Source organism: Rhinopithecus roxellana, chromosome 17, assembly GCF_007565055.1.
Source record: "Rhinopithecus roxellana isolate Shanxi Qingling chromosome 17, ASM756505v1, whole genome shotgun sequence".
NCBI lineage: Eukaryota > Metazoa > Chordata > Mammalia > Primates > Cercopithecidae > Rhinopithecus > Rhinopithecus roxellana.
Genome location: NC_044565.1, coordinates 37,421,789 through 37,442,309, shown reverse-complemented (window position 1 = coordinate 37,442,309; position 20,521 = coordinate 37,421,789). Strand labels below are relative to the sequence as shown.

At 35.5% G+C, this 20,521-nt stretch overlaps 1 protein-coding gene across 6 annotated transcripts in view; it reads right to left on the bottom strand.

Moving 5' to 3' along the window:
* Nucleotides 1-20,521, bottom strand: part of VPS54 (VPS54 subunit of GARP complex) — a 127,831-nt gene that overhangs the window by 11,514 nt on the left and 95,796 nt on the right. For 5 of the 6 annotated variants that reach the window (XM_030921131.1, XM_010381668.2, XM_010381669.2 and 2 more), the window contains 8 exons: nucleotides 19,923-20,052; nucleotides 19,145-19,326; nucleotides 18,567-18,679; nucleotides 15,537-15,600; nucleotides 12,836-12,941; nucleotides 11,880-11,967; nucleotides 11,208-11,329; nucleotides 11,014-11,094 (listed from right to left, as the gene is read on the bottom strand). In XM_030921131.1, the coding sequence (XP_030776991.1) occupies nucleotides 11,014-11,094; nucleotides 11,208-11,329; nucleotides 11,880-11,967; nucleotides 12,836-12,941; nucleotides 15,537-15,600; nucleotides 18,567-18,679; nucleotides 19,145-19,326; nucleotides 19,923-20,052 (886 nt within the window). Of the gene's footprint in view, nucleotides 1-11,013; nucleotides 11,095-11,207; nucleotides 11,330-11,879; nucleotides 11,968-12,359; nucleotides 12,583-12,835; nucleotides 12,942-15,536; nucleotides 15,601-18,566; nucleotides 18,680-19,144; nucleotides 19,327-19,922; nucleotides 20,053-20,521 lie in introns of those variants that run through there. The other variant, XM_030921134.1, reaches the window with a different exon arrangement.

Below are 20,521 nucleotides of genomic sequence, written 5' to 3'. Positions count from 1 at the left end.
AACCCTATTCTCATACAAAGTAAAAGGCCTAAGTCACTGAGAAGGGGCACCAAACTTTCACCACTGGGGTCACTGTGTGAAGGCAGGAACAAAACATGCCTGCTCCTGGGCTGGGCATGGTGGCTCATGTCTGTAATCCCAGCACTTTGGGAGGCCAAGGAGGGTGGATCACCTGAGGTCAGGAGTTTGAGAGCAGCCTGGCCAACATGGTGAAACCCTATCTCTACTAAAAATACAAAATTAGCTGGGCATGAGGGTGCATGCCTGTAATCCTAGCTACTCGGAAGGTTGAGGCAGGAGAATCGCTTGAATCCGGGAGGCAAAGGTTACAGTGAGCTAAGATTACGCCATTGCACTCCAGCCTGGGAGACAAGAGCAAAACTCCGTCTCAAAACGAAACGAAACGAAAAAACATGCCTGCTGCTGAAGGAAGGGACAAAAACACCTGAAGCCCAGGATCTTGCACCAATCAAAGCAGAGGTTGTGAGCAGAAGTATGGGCTCCACATTCAAGGCCAGGTATATAGACTCTACCTAAGATGGAGACCAGACAAGAAGAACAGATATTTCCCCTATTACCCTTAAGAGCCCAGCACTGAGAGTCTAGAGAAAGACTCCTGCTCTATAGTGCAGATGTACAGAGATGACTAAAAGATGAGGGTGAAACAAACACTGAGAAAAACCCTCTAACAACACCTCAGGCCCTACATTAAACACAAGGGAGTAGCAGCCTACTACTGAAGGAGGTGGAAGCCTCTGGCATACTAAGGATAACAGCAGCAACAACAAAAGAGAAACCCAGCTTGATTATTGAATAATTTGATTCAAACCATAACAAAAATAGCCTGACAGAAGAGGCAAGTCCATTTCCATGCATAAACACTATTTCCCTCACAGTCTCTACTGTTCTTCTACATACAAGGTTCAGCATTTAAAAATTACAAAATATACAAAAAAGAAAACAATATCCCACTGTCAAGAAACAAAGCAACCAACAGAATCAGACTCAGAGATAATCCCGATGTTGAAATGATTAGAGAGAGACATAAAAATAACTGATTAGACCAGGTGCAGTGGCTCATGCCTGTACTCCCAGCACTTTGGGAGGCTGAAGCAGGTGGATCACCTGAAGTCAGGAGTTGAGACCAGTCTGGCCAACATGGCAAAACCCCATCTCTACTAAAAATACAAAAATTAGCTCAGTGTGGTGACGCATGCCAGCTACCCAGAGCTGAGACATGAGAATTGCTTAAACCCAGAAGGTGGAGGTCGTAGTGAGCTGAGATCATGCAACCGTGCTCCAGCCTGGGCAAGAGTGGGACTGTCTCAAAAATAACATAACATAACATAACATAACATAACATAACATAACATAACTAAAATAAATAAAATAACTGATTAACATGTTAAAGGATCTAATGAAACTGAAATCTCAAGGGAGAAACTGAAACTATAAAAAAGGAAACACACAACAGGTTCAAGAAGTGCAGAAGAAACTCAAGCATGATCAAAAACACACAAAACTTAGACACATCATAGTGAAACTGCTGAAAATCAAAGACAATATTTTGAAGGCAAATACAGCAAAAAACAAAGAATTACAGCAGACTTCTTGTTGAAAACTGTGCAAGCCAGAAAACAATTGAACTGAATTCTACATCTAGCAAAACTATCTTTGAAAAATGAAGAGGAAATACAGGCTTTTTCAAACAAAAACTGAGGTGATTCATTGCTGGCAGTATATACATAAGAAATATGCATGGAATGTTTTCAGGCAGAAGAGTATGGTATTGGACAGATCCAAGCAAAGTAATGAAGAGCTCCAAAAATTTACCCTCATTTTTTCATAAAAATGAGGATAAATATAAAAGGCATTGTTTTCGTCATTTTTATCACTTTAAAAGATAACTGATAATCTAAAGCAAAAACAGTGGCAAGGTATCACGGGTTTTATAAAATACATAGAAGTAAAATGTATAACAACAATAGCACACAGTAGGAGAGACAGAAAACAGGTATCCTATCATAAAGTTCTTATACAATCAGGGAAGTAATGTCACCATATTATTTAAAGGTAAACTTAAAGATGTATGTTATAATCCCTAGAGCAGCCACTAGAAACAAACAGAAATATAGCTAGTATACCAACTTTAAAGATTAAACAAAATGAAACTATAAAAGACATTTAATCTGAAAAAAGAGGGGAAAATCAGTCAAAAAACAGAAGGAACAAACAGAAGACAACTAGCAAGATGACAGATTTAAATCTAACTATATAAAAAAATTTAAATGGTTTAATAGGTCAATAAAAGACAGCAATTGTCAGACTAAGGCAAAAAAGCAAGATCCAGCTTCATTCTGGGTATAAGAAACTAACTTTAAATATTAAGGCATAGATATGTTAAAAACAAAAGGATAGTAAGAGAAACACTATAAAAACACTATTCAAAAAAACTGGAATGGTTACATTCGTATTAGATTATGTGCACTTCAAAAAAAGGAATATAACCAGCCGTAAAAAGGATATCACAGGCTGGATGCAGTGGCTCATGCCTGTAATCCCAGCATTTTGGAAGACAGAGGTGGGTTGATCACCTGAGGTCAGGAGTTCAAGACCAGCCTGGCCAACATGGTGAAACCCCATCTCTACTAAAAATACAAAAATTAGCTAGGTGTGGTGGTGGGCACCTGTAATCCTAGCTACTTGGGAGGCTGAGGCAGGAGAATCATTTGACCCTGGGAGGCAGAGGTTGCAGTAAGCCGAGATTGCACCACTGCACTCCAGCCCAGGCAACAGAGCAAGCCTCTGTCTCAAAAATAAAAAATAAAAAAATAAAAAATAAAAAAGACATCACATAACAAATATTAATAAAACACAGTAATCCTAAATGTGCATGTATGCAGCAATAGAACTTCAAGATACATATAACAAAAACTTGCAAAGATCTGAACACAAAAACAGATAAATTTACAATTATAGTAAAAAACTTCAGTGCTCATCTCTCAGTAATTGATATAACAAGTAGACAGAAAATCAGTAAGGACAGAAAAGACCTAAATAACACTACCAACCAACACCACCTAGTTGATATACACAGGACACTCTACCCAACAACAGCAAAATACACATTCTTTTCATTTGCATGTGGAACATTAGCCAAGATATTCTTCGGCCACATTCTGGGCCCCAAAAGAAATCTCAGACATAAAATAACTGGAGTCATACAAAGTTTGTTTGCAGACCAAAAGAGAATGAGACTTGAGATCAAAACAAAGATTGCTGGAAAAGCCTAAAACATTTAGAAATTAAGTAACAGACTTCCAAATAACCCAAGGCCAAAGAAGAATCACAAGAGCAATTAGAAAATATTTTGAATCAAATAAAAATAAAAGCACAGAGTATCAAAATTTACAGGACACAGCAAAAGCAGTACACAAAGGAAAATACAGAGCACCAAACGCTTACATTCAAAAAAGGAAAGAAAGGTCTCAAATCAAAAATCTGGGCTTCTACCTTGAGAAATTAGAAAACAGTAAATTAAATTCAAAGCAAGGTTAAAAGAAAAGAGAAAATAAATAATACAGACTGGAGTAGGAAAATAAAAAGCAGAAAAAGAGCAGGAAATATTTACTTTTACTAAAAGTAAAAGATCAAAACATGTGATAAACTTCTAGCCAGAAAGGGGGAGTTGAGGAAGACTTTATAAATTAATACCATTACCAATATCAAGAAAGAGCAGATAACACAGATCCTCACTGACATTAAAAGAGTAAAGGAATATTATATACAAGTTAATGCTTCCAAGTTAATAATAGATGAAATGGATAAATCCATTCAAAGAAACAAACTTCCAAAGTGTACTCAAGTAGATTACCCACATAGAACTATATGTATTTTTTTAAATGAACTTATTAAAAATGTGCCTATAAAGCAAGAACAAAGACCAAATGGCTTTACTGAAAAATTCTAATCTAAAACTTGGGGAAAAAATAATACCAATTCCCCACAAATTCTTCTTACAGGAAACATAGAAGGAAGAATACTTTCCAACTCATTTTATGAGTCCAGTATCACTCTGATACCAAAGTCAAATAGGCACTTCAAAACAAAATAAAGAACCCTATAGACTAATATCCTTCATAATCCCCCCTGTCACACAAAAAAATCCTTAAGTAGGTTTATCCCATGAATGCAAGGTTGGCTCAACAGTAAAAAATCAATTAAGGTAATTCACCTTGGCAATCCTAAAGGCAATCCTAAAATATTTAGAAATAAAGAAATTAATTTCTTGAGACTAAGAAAGGCAGACCATATATGATCATCTCAACAGATACACAAAAAGTATTTGACAAAATTCAACATCTGATCATCATACAAACCTCTCAGCAAACTTGAACAGAAATAATCTTCCTTAACCTGATAAAGGCCTCTAAAAAAAAACTACAGCTAACATCATACTTAATGGTTCAAGACTGAACATTTTGTCCCAACACTGGAGAAACCAAGCATATCTGCTTTCACCAATTTTATTCAACGTTGTGCTGAAAGTCCTAGCCAGTGCCATCAAGCAAGGAAAAGAAATAAAAGGCATACAGATTCAAAAAGATACAAGATTCTATTTGTAGACAACATGACTGTGCATGTAGAAAAATCCCAAAGAATCTACAAAATTGGCATTGTAACTAATATGTGAGTTTAGCAAGGATGTAGGACATAAAGTTAATACAGAAAAATTCAAGGTGTTTTAATATGCTAGCATTGAATAATTGGAAATGTAAATCTTTAAAAAAATACCATTTACAATAGCATCAAAAATCGAGAAATACTTAGGGGTAAATCTAATAAAATGTGTGCATTATCTGTTTACCGAAAACTACAAAATTTTGCTCAAAGACATTAAAGATGTAAGGAGTAAAGAGATAGGCCCAGTGGTGTGTGGTAAACATTTAATGGGCTCGCTGGGGGAAAAGCACTGGTTTGTAGTATTTGTTCATTTCTGTGGTGTAAATATTCACACCATGCGCAAAGTTACCAGTGTGCTGTTACTGAATGTAGTATTGGGAAGAGATACACAACATAGGTTCTGGCTAGCAGGTGCAATCTGGCTCTAGTACAAAACTGGTTATACCCTGTTTGTGGATCAGAAGACTCAACGTCAATTCTACCCCAAGTGATCTATAAGTTCAACGCAATTTCAATCAAAATCTGAGCAGCCTTTTTGGTAGTATTTGATAAGCTGATTTAAAATTTATAGGGAAAAGCTAAGGACCTAGAATAGCCAAAACAATTTTGAAAAAGAACAATATTAGTGAGCTCACATTATCTTATTTCAAGATTTACAATAATGCTAGAGTAGCTAAGAGTGTGGTACTGGAACAGAATATAATGTCAAAATAAAATCAAATGAAAACAGTTGATTTTTAACAAAGGTGCCAATGGAGAAATGATAGTCTTTTTAACAAAAGGTGCTGGAACTATGAAAAATGAACACTGACTTACACTTTGCATTATATATAAATATCAACTAGAAATGAATCATAAATATAAAACCTAAAACAATAACATTCTAGAAAAAAATTTGGAGAATATCTTTGTAACTTGCATTATACAAAGATTTCTTGGCTGGGCACAGTGGCTCACGCCTGTAATCCCAGCACTTTGGGAGGCCGAGGCAGGCAGATCACCTGAGGGTCAGGAGTTCGAGACCAGCCTGACCAACATGGAGAAACCTCATCTCTACTAAAAACATAAAATTAGCTGGGTGTGGTGGTGCATGCCTGTAATCCCAGTTACTCAGGAGGCTGAGGCAGGAGAATCGCTTGAACGCGGGAGGCGGAGGTTGTGGTGAGCTGAGATCGTGCCATTGCACTCCAGCCTGGGCAACAAGAGCAAAACTCTGTCTCAAAAAAAAAAAAAAAAAAAAAAAAAAAAGATTTCTCAGGATAGGACACAAGCAGCATGAACAATAAAAAATAAATAAATTTAATTTCATCAAAATCAAAAATTGCTCTAAGACACTGTTAATGAAATGAAAAGACAAGCCACAAACTGGGAGAAAACACTTAGAAACCACATACCCGATAAAGAACTTGTATCCAAGATATATAAGGAACTCTTATAAGAAGATGAACAACCTAGTATTTTTAAACGAGCAAGAAATCTGAACCAACACTTTACCAAAGAAAAGATATGAATGGAAAACAAGCACATGAAAAGATGCTTAACATATCTGTCATTATGCAACTTAAAACCACAATGAGATATCACTCCATACACACCTACAAGAGGACTAACATTAAAAAATAAAGTGATGGTGAAGAGCACCTGGAACTCTTCTACATGGCAAGTAAAAAGGCAATATGATGCGCTTCAGAAAATTTTAGAAAAATGTTGCAGTTTCTTATAAAGTTACCATAAAGTTTTATATTTCCATAATCCACAATTGCCCATCTTAGTCCAAGGTATTTATACTAAAGAAATGTAGACACATACCTACACAAAGCCTATACATGTATGCTTATAGTAGCTTTCTTCATAACAGCCAAAAACTGGAGAAAACTCAAATGTCTATCAATTGGTGAATGGATAAACAAATAGTAGTGAATCCATACAATGAATACTACTCTACAATAAAACAGAACACACCACTGACACATGCTGTAACATCCATGAACTCCAAAAACATGTTAAATGAAGTGTGGGATAGTAGACTACGTTCTGTATAATTCTACTTAGAGGATATTCTGGAAAAGGCAAAACTACATGGATAAACATCTGATCAGTAGCTTTCAGAGGCCGAGTATGGGGAGTGAACTGACTACAAAAGTGCCCAAGAGAATGTTTACCAATGACGTTCTATAACTTGCAGTTCTACTCTCTGTGTTTGCTAATTAAACCATACACTTAGAGAAGGTGAATTTTACTGAGTGTAAATTATACCTCAATAGACCTGACATAAATTGCTTAGTTTTCTACTGGTAGTCACAGCTCTCTACTATCTTTCCACCATATCTCCCACTCATGTGTGCCCACTCTGATGCATTAGCCAAATAGAACTATTATCTTTATTATTAATAACAATAACAGCAAAAGCATTAGCAGTCAATATTTACTAGAACTTGCTATAGTCAGATACATGATAAAAGGAAAGCAGTCCACATATATTATCTCATTAATACAACCTTATGAAGTAGGCTCCACTATTATCCTCATTTAGAGACAGAAACAGAGGCTTAAGGAGATTAATAATTTGCCCAACGTCCTTCAACAGCTAGTATGTGACAGACAAGACATTTGAATTTAGGTCTACCTGATTCCAAAACTCTGATAATGAATTGCCTTAAGATTTCTATCAACATGTTTGCTTATGCTGTTACCTCAGAGATCTCTTCCCCTCAACTTCATCTGCCTTCATCTTATCTATCCTTAAAAGCAAAATTTATATGCATGCCTCATTGATAAAGCTTTCCCAGATCTTCTTCACCAGCTGACAACCATCTCTTTCAAAGCCTTAAAAGCTCCAGCACTAAATTAGTTCCTTATTTATAACACTTTACATATATCCTACATCCTGTCATAGTTATTGATCTACTTCCCCAACTAAATATTTTGCTATTGGAGGACAAGGTCAAAGGCTTATTCACCCTTGTGTATCCCTGATACTGAACAAAACAGTTTATATTTATATTAATACATAACTTACAGAATGAATGAATAAATGAATGGTGATTGGAACATTAGTCTACCTTTTAGTACAGTTAGATATTGTTTCATTCTACCCAGGCAATGGTACCCTTACTTATTAGCTGCTTTCTTTTTTTGAGACAGAGTCTTGCTCTGTCACCCAGGCTGCAGTGCAGTGGCGCGATCTTGGCTCACTGCAAACTCCACCTCACGGGTTCAAGCAATTCTCTGCCATAGCCTCCGAGTAGCTGGGACTACAAGCACCTGCTACCATGCCCGGCTAATGTTTGTATTTTTAGTAGAGACGGGGTTTCACCATCTTGACCAGGCTGGTCTTGAACTCCTGATCTCATGATCCACCCACCTCGGCCTCCCAAAGTGCTGGTATTACAGGCGTGAGTGACCATGCTGGCCGCTTTTTTTTTTTTTTTTTGAGACAGAGTTTCGCTCTTGTTGCCCAGGCTGGAGTGCAATGGTGCCATCTCGGCCCACTGCAACCTCTGCTCCCGGGTTCAAGCAACTCTCCTGCCTCAGCCTCCCGAGAAGCTGGGATTACAGGTGCCCACCACCACGCCTGGCTAATTTTTTTTGTATTTTTGGTAGAGACAGGGTTTCACCATATTGGCCAAGCTGGTCTCGAACTTCTGACCTCAGGTGATCCACGTGCCTCAGTCTCCCAAGGTGCTAGGATTACAGGCTTGAGCCACCATGCATGGCCACTTACTAGCTTCTTAGAATCAACCCATATGCTACTGTGTCATCCTTCTTCCCTAAAATTATATTTTCAGATAAGAACATGATAGGTTAAAAACTGAAAGGCAAACCGAAACCAAACACTGTCTGCTATTTTGATATTAATTAAAAACAGGGTCAAACTCCTGAGCAACACACGAAAGCAAACAGAACACGGAGTGGCAAAGAGAGACTTGTTAACACAGGAAGAATGTAATATGCCAGAGTAATAGGAAAAATCATCAATGGAGAAGATACTAGAGAGAACATTATGTTATAAAAGCCTGTCCATATTCTTCAACAGGTCAATGATATATATATTTTTAAATGACTTAAAAGACTTAAGAGACATAATCACCAAATGCGATCTATGAACTGTGCAGAAGCCTTTGTCCAAATTATTATAAAAAGACATTTTTGGGACAATTAATAAGTTTCAAATAGGAAAATAAATATTAGATGATTTTGAGGAATTGTCAATTTTGTTAGGTGTGATAATAGTGTGGTCATGTAAAAATGTTCTTAGTTTTTAAAAATGCATACTTAGGTATTTAAGGATAAAATACCATAATGCCTGAATTTATTATAAAATATTTTCTCAGAAAAGGCAAATTGTTAATAACAAATATAGGTGATGCATACATGGGAAGTTCATTAAACAATTCTCTTTTCTTTTTTTTTTTTTTTTTTTTTTTGAGACGGAGTCTCGCTCTGCCGCCCAGGCTGGAGTGCAGTGGCCAGATCTCAGCTCACTGCAAGCTCCGCCTCCCGGGTTCACGCCATTCTCCTGCCTCAGACTCCGGAGTAGCTGGGACTACAGGCGCCCGCCACCTCGCCCGGCTAGTTTTTTGTATTTTTTTAGTAGAGACGGGGTTTCACCATATTAGCCAGGATGGTCTCGATCTCCTGACCTCGTGATCCGCCCGCCTCTGCCTCCCAAAGTGCTGGGATTACAGGCTTGAGCCACCGCGCCCGGCCCAATTCTCTTTTCTTTACAGAAAAAAGACTAAGTTGCCATAGGAAAAAGTCTAGTCACTGTGACAATTCTTATTCAAAAACTCTGTGGATGACCAAAGTGACAGACTAAAGTCAGAGTTTTAAGAGTACTAGCACATTTTTGGTTTTTCTTCATTACATTCCACAGCCTATTAATAGTTCCACTAATTTTTTTGTTTGTTTGTTTTAGAGACAGGGTCTTGCTCTGTCACCTAGACTGGAGTGCAGTGGGATGATCACAGCTCACTGCAGGATGGAACTCCTGGACTCAAGCCTAGTTCCACTATTCCCAGCCTAGTTCCACTATTTAACATATGTTTTATTCTCCACTGTTAGCTGTTTACAGTCTTCTACCTTGTTAGATGGTAAGCTTCTTGAGAACTGACACAGTATGTTACTGACTTTTGGTACACAGAAGAATGCTGTATATCGAAAAGGAAACTGGTAGAATTGCTTTTGAATGTAGCTTGTACTTAGCACCCATGAAGAAAATAAAGCATCTCTAAACAGTAATTTTTCTCCCTTCACAACTAGAAACTAATTTAATAGGCATCACATAGTATAGGTATGTTTGTATATAACTACGAATTCCTTACACTTCTTAAAAGTGAAGCATAAAACATCTGTATTATCAACTACACCAGAGGTTGGGGTAGTCTGGGGATTCCTGGGAGTCAGAGACCGTTTCAAGGAATCTGGGAAGTAAAAGTCACTTTCATAATAATATTATTAATAAGATGTTATTTATCTATTTTAATCTCATTCTCTCATGATTGAACAGTGGGGATTTTTAGACGACTTGTGATATCATTCTTCCGAAGGCTAATAGAGTATGTGTTTGGGTAGTCTTGTGTGAGTGAACGGGCACCACTTTATCTTGCCCTTTTGATTCTTACGTACCTGCTGTTCTGTCATTTTGGAATCTGAAGGATGCAAGTAGGATAAAAAGCAAATCAAAGTTCCTTGCTATTAAGGTTACTCCAAATATGATCTTGGACAGAACGTATACAGTGAGTAAACTTTCAGACTTTCAAGTTATGAAATTTTGGCCTTTCCCCTAAGACATGAATTGAAAAACTTAGGGAAAGGAAAGAGTGAAAGACAGATCAAGAGTGATTGGGGCTGACTAAATGACATTTTTCTGAAGATACTCTCCCAGTATAATTGCGAATTCTTTGGGGAACACTGCTTCATTTAATGACATATTGGGAATGAAAAACAAACAAGAAATGAATGTTGAAATGAATTAACACAAAAATACTTCCGCTTAGGGTTTCTACCATCCTTAGAATCATCTCTCCTACTCTCGCCAGCCCCCTAGAGTAAGAATATCAACTGTTTTGGAAATCTGAAAATTTTGTTGAGTTGTTTTCTAAACCCTGAATAATTTGTTAGATAACTGCAGGTTAGACCACTATGGGTGGTCTTGGCCACAGCACATCGTCACATTTTCCTGAAAAAAAATTTAAAATTCTACTAATTGGTAAATATCCTATGAAAGTTTAGATTATTTTTTCACATCTTAATTTATAAAGTACTCCTTATAAAATAGACAATCATAATGCCTTTGAACAAACTCTAATAATTTCTATAAATCATTACCTTAGATAACAGCTTGTCAAATAAGCTATCCATTATCGCTACAAGCTTAGCTGATATTTCAGCTATGTGATCATGGTAGTCCTGCAATGAGAAATGATATTGTATTTTTAAGTCCCTGGGACACATTTAAAAAATACTTAACAATTAAGGATCTAAACTTATGGAACTCCAATAGAAAATATATGAAAAAGTACCTTAGTGATATGATCAAAATGCCTAAGCATGCTATATTGCTTAGGTGGTAGTCGAGCTTCAAAATGAGCCCGGATCACAGGAATGTAGTGCACAATTAACTGCAAACATCGTGAAGAAAGAGCTGAAGGTCCAGGGAGTGGATATATAATGGAGAGATTTTTAAAAAAGATATTAGTTGATTTTAATTACAAATCAAATCAAATAAAAAACATCACTTATAAAGATCCAGTTTATTTCATAAATGAAGAGCGCTATGGCAGAAGGCAACATATTTCATTTTAATAATTTGATACTGAATAATGTAATGAACACGCTGCTTTCACAAAGGACTCAAGTTGTATTATCAGTATCACAATAACAAGACAACTGATTCTCTTCTGACATTCAGATACCTTTCACCCCCAAATACTTTATACACATTATATCTTAATATTTTCTAGAGTGGTGTAACTTCCAAGTAACTTACACTTGGAGGGGAAATGCATCGTAACCTTTTCCCCATGGTTAGTGTTTTCAGTGATGAGTATACATAAAAGAGTAAGTAGCATTTATTTTTAGAGTAATGCCACTTTGGTTAGAGCCATGAAAACATCAGGTATAAAAAAACTTGATGAGTACAGTGACATCACTGTCAACACTTCAGCAAGTGAATTAAATGCAAGAATCCATACCCAAATTTTTTGTAGTTATCGTTTTTAGTCCAACAACTTGCAGTGCACCAGCTCCAAGAACTAACTGGCAACTTCTTGAATTGAAGTACTAACAAAAGAAGGAGAAAAAAACCCCAAATGTATTAAAAACTATTCTTTATATCCTGGCAATGTGCCGTTATAAAAATACATTCTCTTTTCCTCTCATTCAATGGCCAAATGAATTATCTAGTAGAAGCAATTAGTATCTATTTATTTAATGAAAAAGAAATGAGAAGGGGAAATTCTAAATTATAATATTTACTCATAAGAAAAAAGTTGAAAAATTCTAAAAATCAGTTCGCAGAAATTAAACTTCACTTTACATTTAAAAAACAAATTTGGTTTCAGTCATTCTTGTTGGGAAGTTCTATTTTCAAAAGTTATAAAAATCTTTCTCCACTAAAACATGACAACTCAAGTCAGAACAGAATTAATAGATTAGAGGCTTGAAAAAAAATAATAAAGCCTTTCCTCTGTACTGGTAGTTTAAAATATTTCAATATGAAATGGCTGAATAAAATCATCACATTTTCATTTTATATCAATGGTTCTGAAAGAATGATGCAAGAAAAATCTCTAACCTTAGTGAGGTGAATTTTGTAAAGTTCAGTGAATTCCTTCCATGCACATTTGAAGCCAGTCCAGGTTTTTTGACCTAAGTGGCCTCAGTCATATTCAGCACCTAATGAACAAATCATCTCCTGTCTCCAATGTCATTAACAACTCTATGGGTGAATGAGGATCACTAACTGTGGAGTAAGAAGGAAGCAGGCAGCCTGTTTCCAACAACATGTTGTGATTCAACCACAATCAAATGTTACAAAACTAACGTCTTAAAGATAACTTGACCTTGAAATGTCTTTGAGTTAAAAGATTAGTCACACCCTAATGTATTAATTCTTCAAACAATTTTTCCATAATGAAGTCATACACACCTTCAATAAATCTGACAGACGAGTAAGCATGTCAGTAGTAACAGATGGGATGTTATCCACACACTGGCAATATTCAAGGATAATTCTTATTAACAGCAATACGGTTCTATAAGAAAAGAAAAATGGCCCAATAGGAAATAAAAACAAGAAAAATCAAAAGGATTTGGCATATAAAAATCAAATTACTCAATGGCACAAAGGATCTCTGAGAATATAACGATCTTGGTAACTGTTAAAGTATGCGTTTTACCTACTAGTACAGCAGGTTCTTGACTAACACAAGACAAGAGAGGTGTCTAGAATGCAAAATTTAAAGAGGCACTTACTCTGTGCAATTGCAGGATCAGCTTGCACAACACTGAGAATGGGTGGCTCCTTAAATTCTGCACAACAGGCATAACACTCTCTGTATGGCATTCTTATTAAGGGAGTCGCTTCAATAAGACAGGTATTGCATTCCTTAGCCAATTCAGAAACACTGACAAAAAGCCTATTCAGTGTTTCTGATTAGCAACATAGTAGGTCCTCCATCATAACTAATGAATTGATGAAGAAAACCAAATCCAGATTTTCTTAGCAAGATGAAAAAAAAAAAAAAAAACTATAATGCTTCTAAGGAAAACATATCTCCTAAGAATTTTATTGGTAGGTCACAAAAGGTTCTCTGGCCGGGTGCGGTAGCTCACACCTGTAATCCCAGCACTTTGGGAGGCCAAGGTGGACGGATCACTGGAGGTCGGGAGTTTGAGACCAGCCTGACAATGAGAAACCCCGTCTCTATTAAAAATTCCAAATTAGCCTGGCGTGGTGCCGCACACCTGTAATCCCAGCTACTCAGAAGGCTGAAGCAGGAAAATCGCTTGAACCTGGGAGGCGGAGGTTGCAGTGAGCTGAGATCACGCCATGGCACTCTAGCCTGGGCAACAAGAGCGAAGCTCCGTCTCAAAAAAAAAAAAAAAAAGTTCTCCAAAGAGGATAAAGTTAAAGTTATCACTTCCATAGTAGGACAAATCACACATTGAAAAGACACACTACTGGGAGGTTAAATAAGATTGAAATTAAGGAGAAAGCCATTCATCATAGGATATCTAAGTTCTATGAGATGCTCAGAAATGAGATCTATGTAAAATAAGGATTTATAAAAGCCTGAAGGATATCAGCAACTAATGATTCAAGAAAGATGGTGTCTAGCCTTTATTACAGCTTGTCAGACCATATATGCATACTGGTCTCTATGCTTATTTCTCCTAGAGCCTGCCTCACTGAGCATGAGTCCCTTGCTTATCTTTTATAATTGTCTCTCAGAAATTATAATAGTTCTCCTTTAGCCAGGGAATTCAGTTTTTTGGCAACCGACTCTTTGCCTAAAAAACCAAAAGCAAGATGGTCAGAGGGGACCATTTCCATCAAGCAAGTGAAGAGCAACCAGATAACCAGTAGTTAAGGAGGGAAATCATAATTAGATTGAAGGGATGGGATTACAGGAGGACTGAAGAAAGCTTTCTCTACCAGAAATAGGGACGGACTCTAGAAGAGAAAAGAATGGAGGCTTTAGTTTAGAATGTGTGGACTTCAGGTATTTGAATACAGATTCAGAAAAAGGATTAATTCTATAAATACTTCCTGAGTGCTTATTATCGTGCCAAGAAAAATAAAAATGGTAAGACCTGATCTCCACCTTTGAGGAATTCAGAACCAAATTAGAAGACATATACATAAATAAATAATTCAATTATACTATGGTAAGTGCCATAATTGAGGGACATATAATTACGTTCTTCCTGGAGGGGGTGGCCATTTCAAAAAACACTTACACAGTGACAAGAACTAAAGAAGAAAAGTGAAAAAGAATGTTCGTGTAGATACTGGGAGTTAGACCTAGATTCTAATTCTGACTCCATTTGGGTCACCTGAACCACTTAATCTTCTAAGCTTCTTCTCATAGTGTAGAAAGGAAATAATAATCCCCAATATCTTTATTTTACAATGTAGTTGTAAAGATCAAATGAGATCACATATATATGAAAACACTTAAGCTGTGAAATACTGTTAAAGAATATTAAGATATATTTTAATTACCAATTTAATAAAAGACATAGTACTTGACAAAAAATGATGGAATTTGTATGCTTCTTAGTTAACTTGAATTTGAGATACTTTTATTGGTAAAAGATCTAGTGAATCAAATGATGCCAATGAAAATAACTATCAACAACTATCAACTTATTAGGTGCTAGACCTGCGCTAAATGCTTTACATGAATTACTTAATTTTCACAATAATTCTGTGTATAGTACTATTTTCCACATTGTGTGGATTCCAGAGTCCACAACTTAAACTACTATGTTATGGTACACTCTAAGAAAGCAATGAAAGAAAAGAAAGAAAGAGCCTGGGATAGTAATAATATCAGGGATCCACTACAATTACTCTTGGGTTGTCTAGATTTCTTGTTATATGAGAAAAATCAAGCCTTTTGTGTCAAGCCAGTGTAGTCCTTAATAATGCATGCTACAGAATAGAGAAGATAAAGAAATCCATAAAGTTTCCTTTAAGTTCGTTGTAGGATTTAAAATTGTTAATTGAAATTTAACGTTGTTAAAATCATGAATCCAAAATTTCCAATTCACTTCAAGGGAGAACTAGAAGACTTGTATTTTAAATAGTTGACTCAACAACTAAAGAAAAATGTGTCACTCACCCAACAACTGCATACTGTTGTCCCTCAACAATAAGAACTTCAGCTGGTTTCCTTTCTTCTGTGGCTAGAGAGTAAAGCAAATAAACAAGAGAGACATGAGTACCAGATGAAACAAAATAATGGAGAAAAAGCTGAAGAAGATAGTTTCTGTTTAAGGCCTAAAACTATCTCATTTCTGAAAACAAACATCTACTTCCTGGGAAACTATCTGGCACATAGTAAATAAAGTATACTGGAAGGTGGAGAGATTTGGATTTGAGTACCAGTACTACCAATTACTGGATACATAACTTCGGGGCAATTATTTAACCTCTTTTGAGTATCACTACCTGAATCTATTAAATGTGGACAACAGTGTCTTTCAGGGTTGTTAATAGTAGAAATAATATTATGAATTGCCTGTCCCTTAGGACTGGCACAAGGTAAATCATCAGCAAATAGTTTTTTAAAAAGTTACTAGGTTTGGAAAGGCAGAACTAGCATTTAAATTGGTTGTCTTTACTATTATAATTATTGAATACAAGTTAATTTCTAAATTTGATGGAAAGATATATATTTAGTTTTTAATACTTCAACCCAGAAGTTATTTTCAGCATGTGATATTTCTTTAAACAAAATTCAAGATATTAAGGTGAAAAGAACAGTGGACTGGATTGTATCCTGGATAAGCCAAATTGATTAGATCACCATAGGCAACTCATTATGCTTCCCTAAGCTTCAAGGCCCTCTGGGATTTGTATATACATTTGAATATTTGAGAGCTATATATATTCCGATCACAATTTACTACATATGTCAGACGTATATTTTTTGAGGGTAAGGACTGTGTCTTCACCACTTCTCTATATTACAGAGAAGTGGCATAGCATAGTAGAAAAGAGAAATGGCCCTAAAGTCAGTCTGCCCGGACTGGAATCCCAGCTCTACCACTTCCTAGCTATGTAAACTTAGGCAAGTTGCTTAACCTCTTTATGCCTTAGTTTCTAAATTTGTAAAATAGGAATACTAATAATGTCTAGCTCATGGACCTGTAAATGAGATAACACCTGTAAAATACTTAGAACAAAACAGTGTAAGTAAATACTCAAATAATATTAGCTGCTATCCATTAACCTTCATTTCTCCAATGCCTAGATGAATGGCTAGTAACCCAATTAATATATCATGGATAAATGGATAACAATCCAGGATCCTTAACTTGAAAAGAACTAGTAAAATGTTAATGGACTTCTAATAGCATACACCTATGCTATTCAGAGAGGAAAAAAAAGACTGAGAAGAAAGGTATGTAAGAGAAACCTCCTACCATCAATATCCTCCAAAGAAGTAAAAATAAATAGTTCATGTTTCAAACAAAATACACAATTAATTCAATTATTCCACATTTATGATTTTAATTCAGAAATCACTCTGTTTGCTTAACAGTGGAATCAAAAGACCATGAGCTGTTCAGGGACAGAAAATATATCCTAGTCATCTAGCACACCACCTCACATAGAGAGAAGTCAATTAAATATAGATTGAAAGACTAGATGAGTGATAAGTCTTATAATTTTAAACTAGTGATTTAGAATGGTCAGAGTGTTTTATTTTTCCATCAGCTCTTGCTAGTTGAATGCTTTAGTTGTGCCAATATCATACAGTTAGAAAACTCTACCACCCAACGCTATTACCTATTAAAAACTGTCATATGACAAAACTTTACCTAATTTCTTCAATTCTTCTCTCTGCCCTATATCAACTAATCTATTTTATACTTGTCCTTAACCCTCTTCTCCTTGTCACAGGGGCAGAAGTAGTAGCCTTTCTCTTAAACTCTGGATTCGATTCCATGCACCTTGCCCCATAAATCACCTTCCCTCTCTAACTTCTTTAGCTATTATTTCATCACTCACTTTTCCTTCACAACCAAATCTGTTGAAAAAGTAGTCTATACTTGTCTACCCTTCCTCACTTTTCCAGTTACTAAGCACTGAACTGCAATTTGACTATCACTCCACTGAATTACTGAGATTGCAAATGATCTATGTGTCAAACTAATGGTTACTGTTTGTATTTTACTCAAGTCTTTCTCTTGTAGTTTAGTTGCATTTTGTGCGAATGTGAAGTATAAGTTTAAAAATATTTCTGTGTAGAAATGTAAAACTTTGATTAAATGCATAAAATTTGAAATAGTGCAACTACCTCCTCTATTAGAAATACTCAAGAATTTCATAATTGTAAATCTTATAGGATTATTGTAAATAAATTTACACTATTATCACATGATGACTCTACCTGAACTAGTGTACAAAAGTATTTCCCAGCCATCTCTTCCACATGAAAACTCAACTGGTATTCGATACCAGTGACAACTCTCTCATCATTTTACGTCTATGTTCTAGATTTCTCCCTACCTCTGTGGTTCTTCTTTTTTTGTCCCCTTCATGGTTTTCTTTCTTTACGTTTGGATTTTCGCTATCGTGTAACTACATTACTTAGGATTGCTTATACATGTTTTGGTTTTGTACATTAGACTTAGCCTCTTTAAAGCAGAATTATAGCTGTTATCTCTGTCTCAATTCTGTCTCAATATAGGACACAAAGTAGAAGCTAACTAGTGCTTACTCAATACACGTATGTAAACAATATGGTACAGTAGCTAAGAACATAGCTATGAAATTATATAAAGCTGGTTTCAAATCCCAACTCATCATTTGTATAAAAATTCCTTAACCCTTCTGAGCCTCAAGGCTCCTCACTGTTACACAAAGTAACAACAGTACCTGTATAACAGATCGTTGTGAGAATGAACTGGAGTAATGCATGTAAAGAACATGGTCCAGTGTCTGGCATACGGTTATAACACACAATAAATATTTGAAATCATTATTATAAATTACCACAGGTTTCCTGTCAAGTATTTACTAAGCTGGAAATACTGGTTCTAGCTTCGAAATAGGCATTGTCAATTAAAGAAATATTAAGCATTAATACAAAATGAATAAACAATATAAAATTGAAAGAGAATGTGTGAAGGAATACACATACTTCCTGATTTTTTTTCAGGTAAAGCAATCTTCCCATCTGATATAGAATCAACAAGATCCTGAAATTCTGCAGGAACATCTGCTTGCTTCCAGCGCTCATTGTCTAAGAGGAGGCTAGTCCACAGTAAAGAGAAAAGAAGGTAAACTTTAACATTTCAATACCATCTTCCTTGGTTTAAAAGAAAAGGAAGAAGAGCTGAGTGAGAACATAAGATTTAAAAAGTGCTGAACACTTTAATAAACTGGAATCATTCATAAGCAGGACCAATACTTAGAAAATAGTTCTCTTTTTATATCTCAGCCTAAACAAAAAGAATGATGAAACAATTTACTTAACTTTGAGTGGCAAAAAAAGTCAACTTACTGAGGATCTTCCTGATAAGTATTTTAATAGAAGTAAGCATTCTAACTCAGCTTTGAAAAGCCAAGAAATGTGATTTTAATTCCACAATCTAACTTTAATTTAAAAAAAACCTTTATCATTTTCACTGGCCAATTAAATTTACTCTTTTAAATAGAACTGTGTTTCACAAAGAAAAATGAAAAAATCAAAGAACAGAACAGACATGGTGATGATACCTGAGCTTGGTTTTTCTCTCTTCATGAAACCTATTTACAAACTTATTAGCTTGGCTCTGAAGTGCTCCAAGTAACGACATGCTTTTTCTTCCACAGATCTGTTCGGTGTCTAAAATGAATGTTTCCATTAATCTAGAAAGTGTTATGAATTCCATGGAATTTAGCTTCTCAAGAAAACCATCCTAAATTTTAATACAAAAATCATGAGAGTTAGTGTAACACCAAACTGAGTTATGAAACCAAGTTAGTTTAACAATAATTATAATATATTTTTTATTTTAATAATATTTCCCAATACTTCAGACTCAGAAATTGAGCATGAAATGCTTAAGAGGTCCAAATTTGATTCTGATCCCTTTATAACTAATATGGTAGTTCAAATGAATTTAGATCATACTATGAAATTTTCACAATGTTGGAGTTTTATTATAAACTTGTTTAACTACATATATTTAGGTATACATATATATATATACATATATATGTAAAACAACATTAATTTCAAATTAGTTATTAACATATATTTCAAGTCATTTAATCATTTATCTGAAAATATTGCTTTAATAATTCCTATTTCTTTTATTTAGATTATTTTATATCTCAACATCTCCCTAGTAGACCACATTAGTGGTAACACTGACTAGGTCATTACATTACATTAAATGTTAAAAATATAATATACATTATGGGGAACACAGGAAGCAAAGACATAATTCCAGATCTTCAAAATTATTATGTATAAAATATAAAATATATAAAGCTTTATGAAAATAACTACCTTTGCTCTTGACATCAGAAATTTGACAGCTCGATCATGGCATATATCTGAGGCACTATATAATAATTCCTGGATATTATTTGCCAGCTTTCCTAGCTCTGAGTCAGTTAATTTCATGTCTTCACTAACCCTGAAAATGATAAAATAAGATTTAGTCCGGGAAAGTTGTAAACATAGTATTCTCCATAGGTGACCTATCAATAAAAAGGATGAAAAAGCTATAAAATTCACATTTGAAGAAAATTTCTATGATGTACCAAATATCTTATAGTTTTTATAGTGAAATATTACTTAAACATACTCAGATAATGCAACTATATCTAGCTATTGTTTGTTTTGAGACATGGTCTTGCTCTGTCACCCAGGCTGGAGTGCAGTGGCACATTCAGAGCTTACTGAAACCTCAAACTCCTAGTCTCAAGTGAACCCCCTACCTCAGCCTCCCAAGTAGCTAGGACTACAGGTATGCACTACCACACCTGGCTAATCTTTTTTGAAAATTTTGTAGAGACAGAGTATTGCTACAATGCCCAGGGTGGTCTCAAATATCCCTGGCCTCAAGCAATCCTCGGCCTCCCAAAGTGCTAGGCTTACAAGTG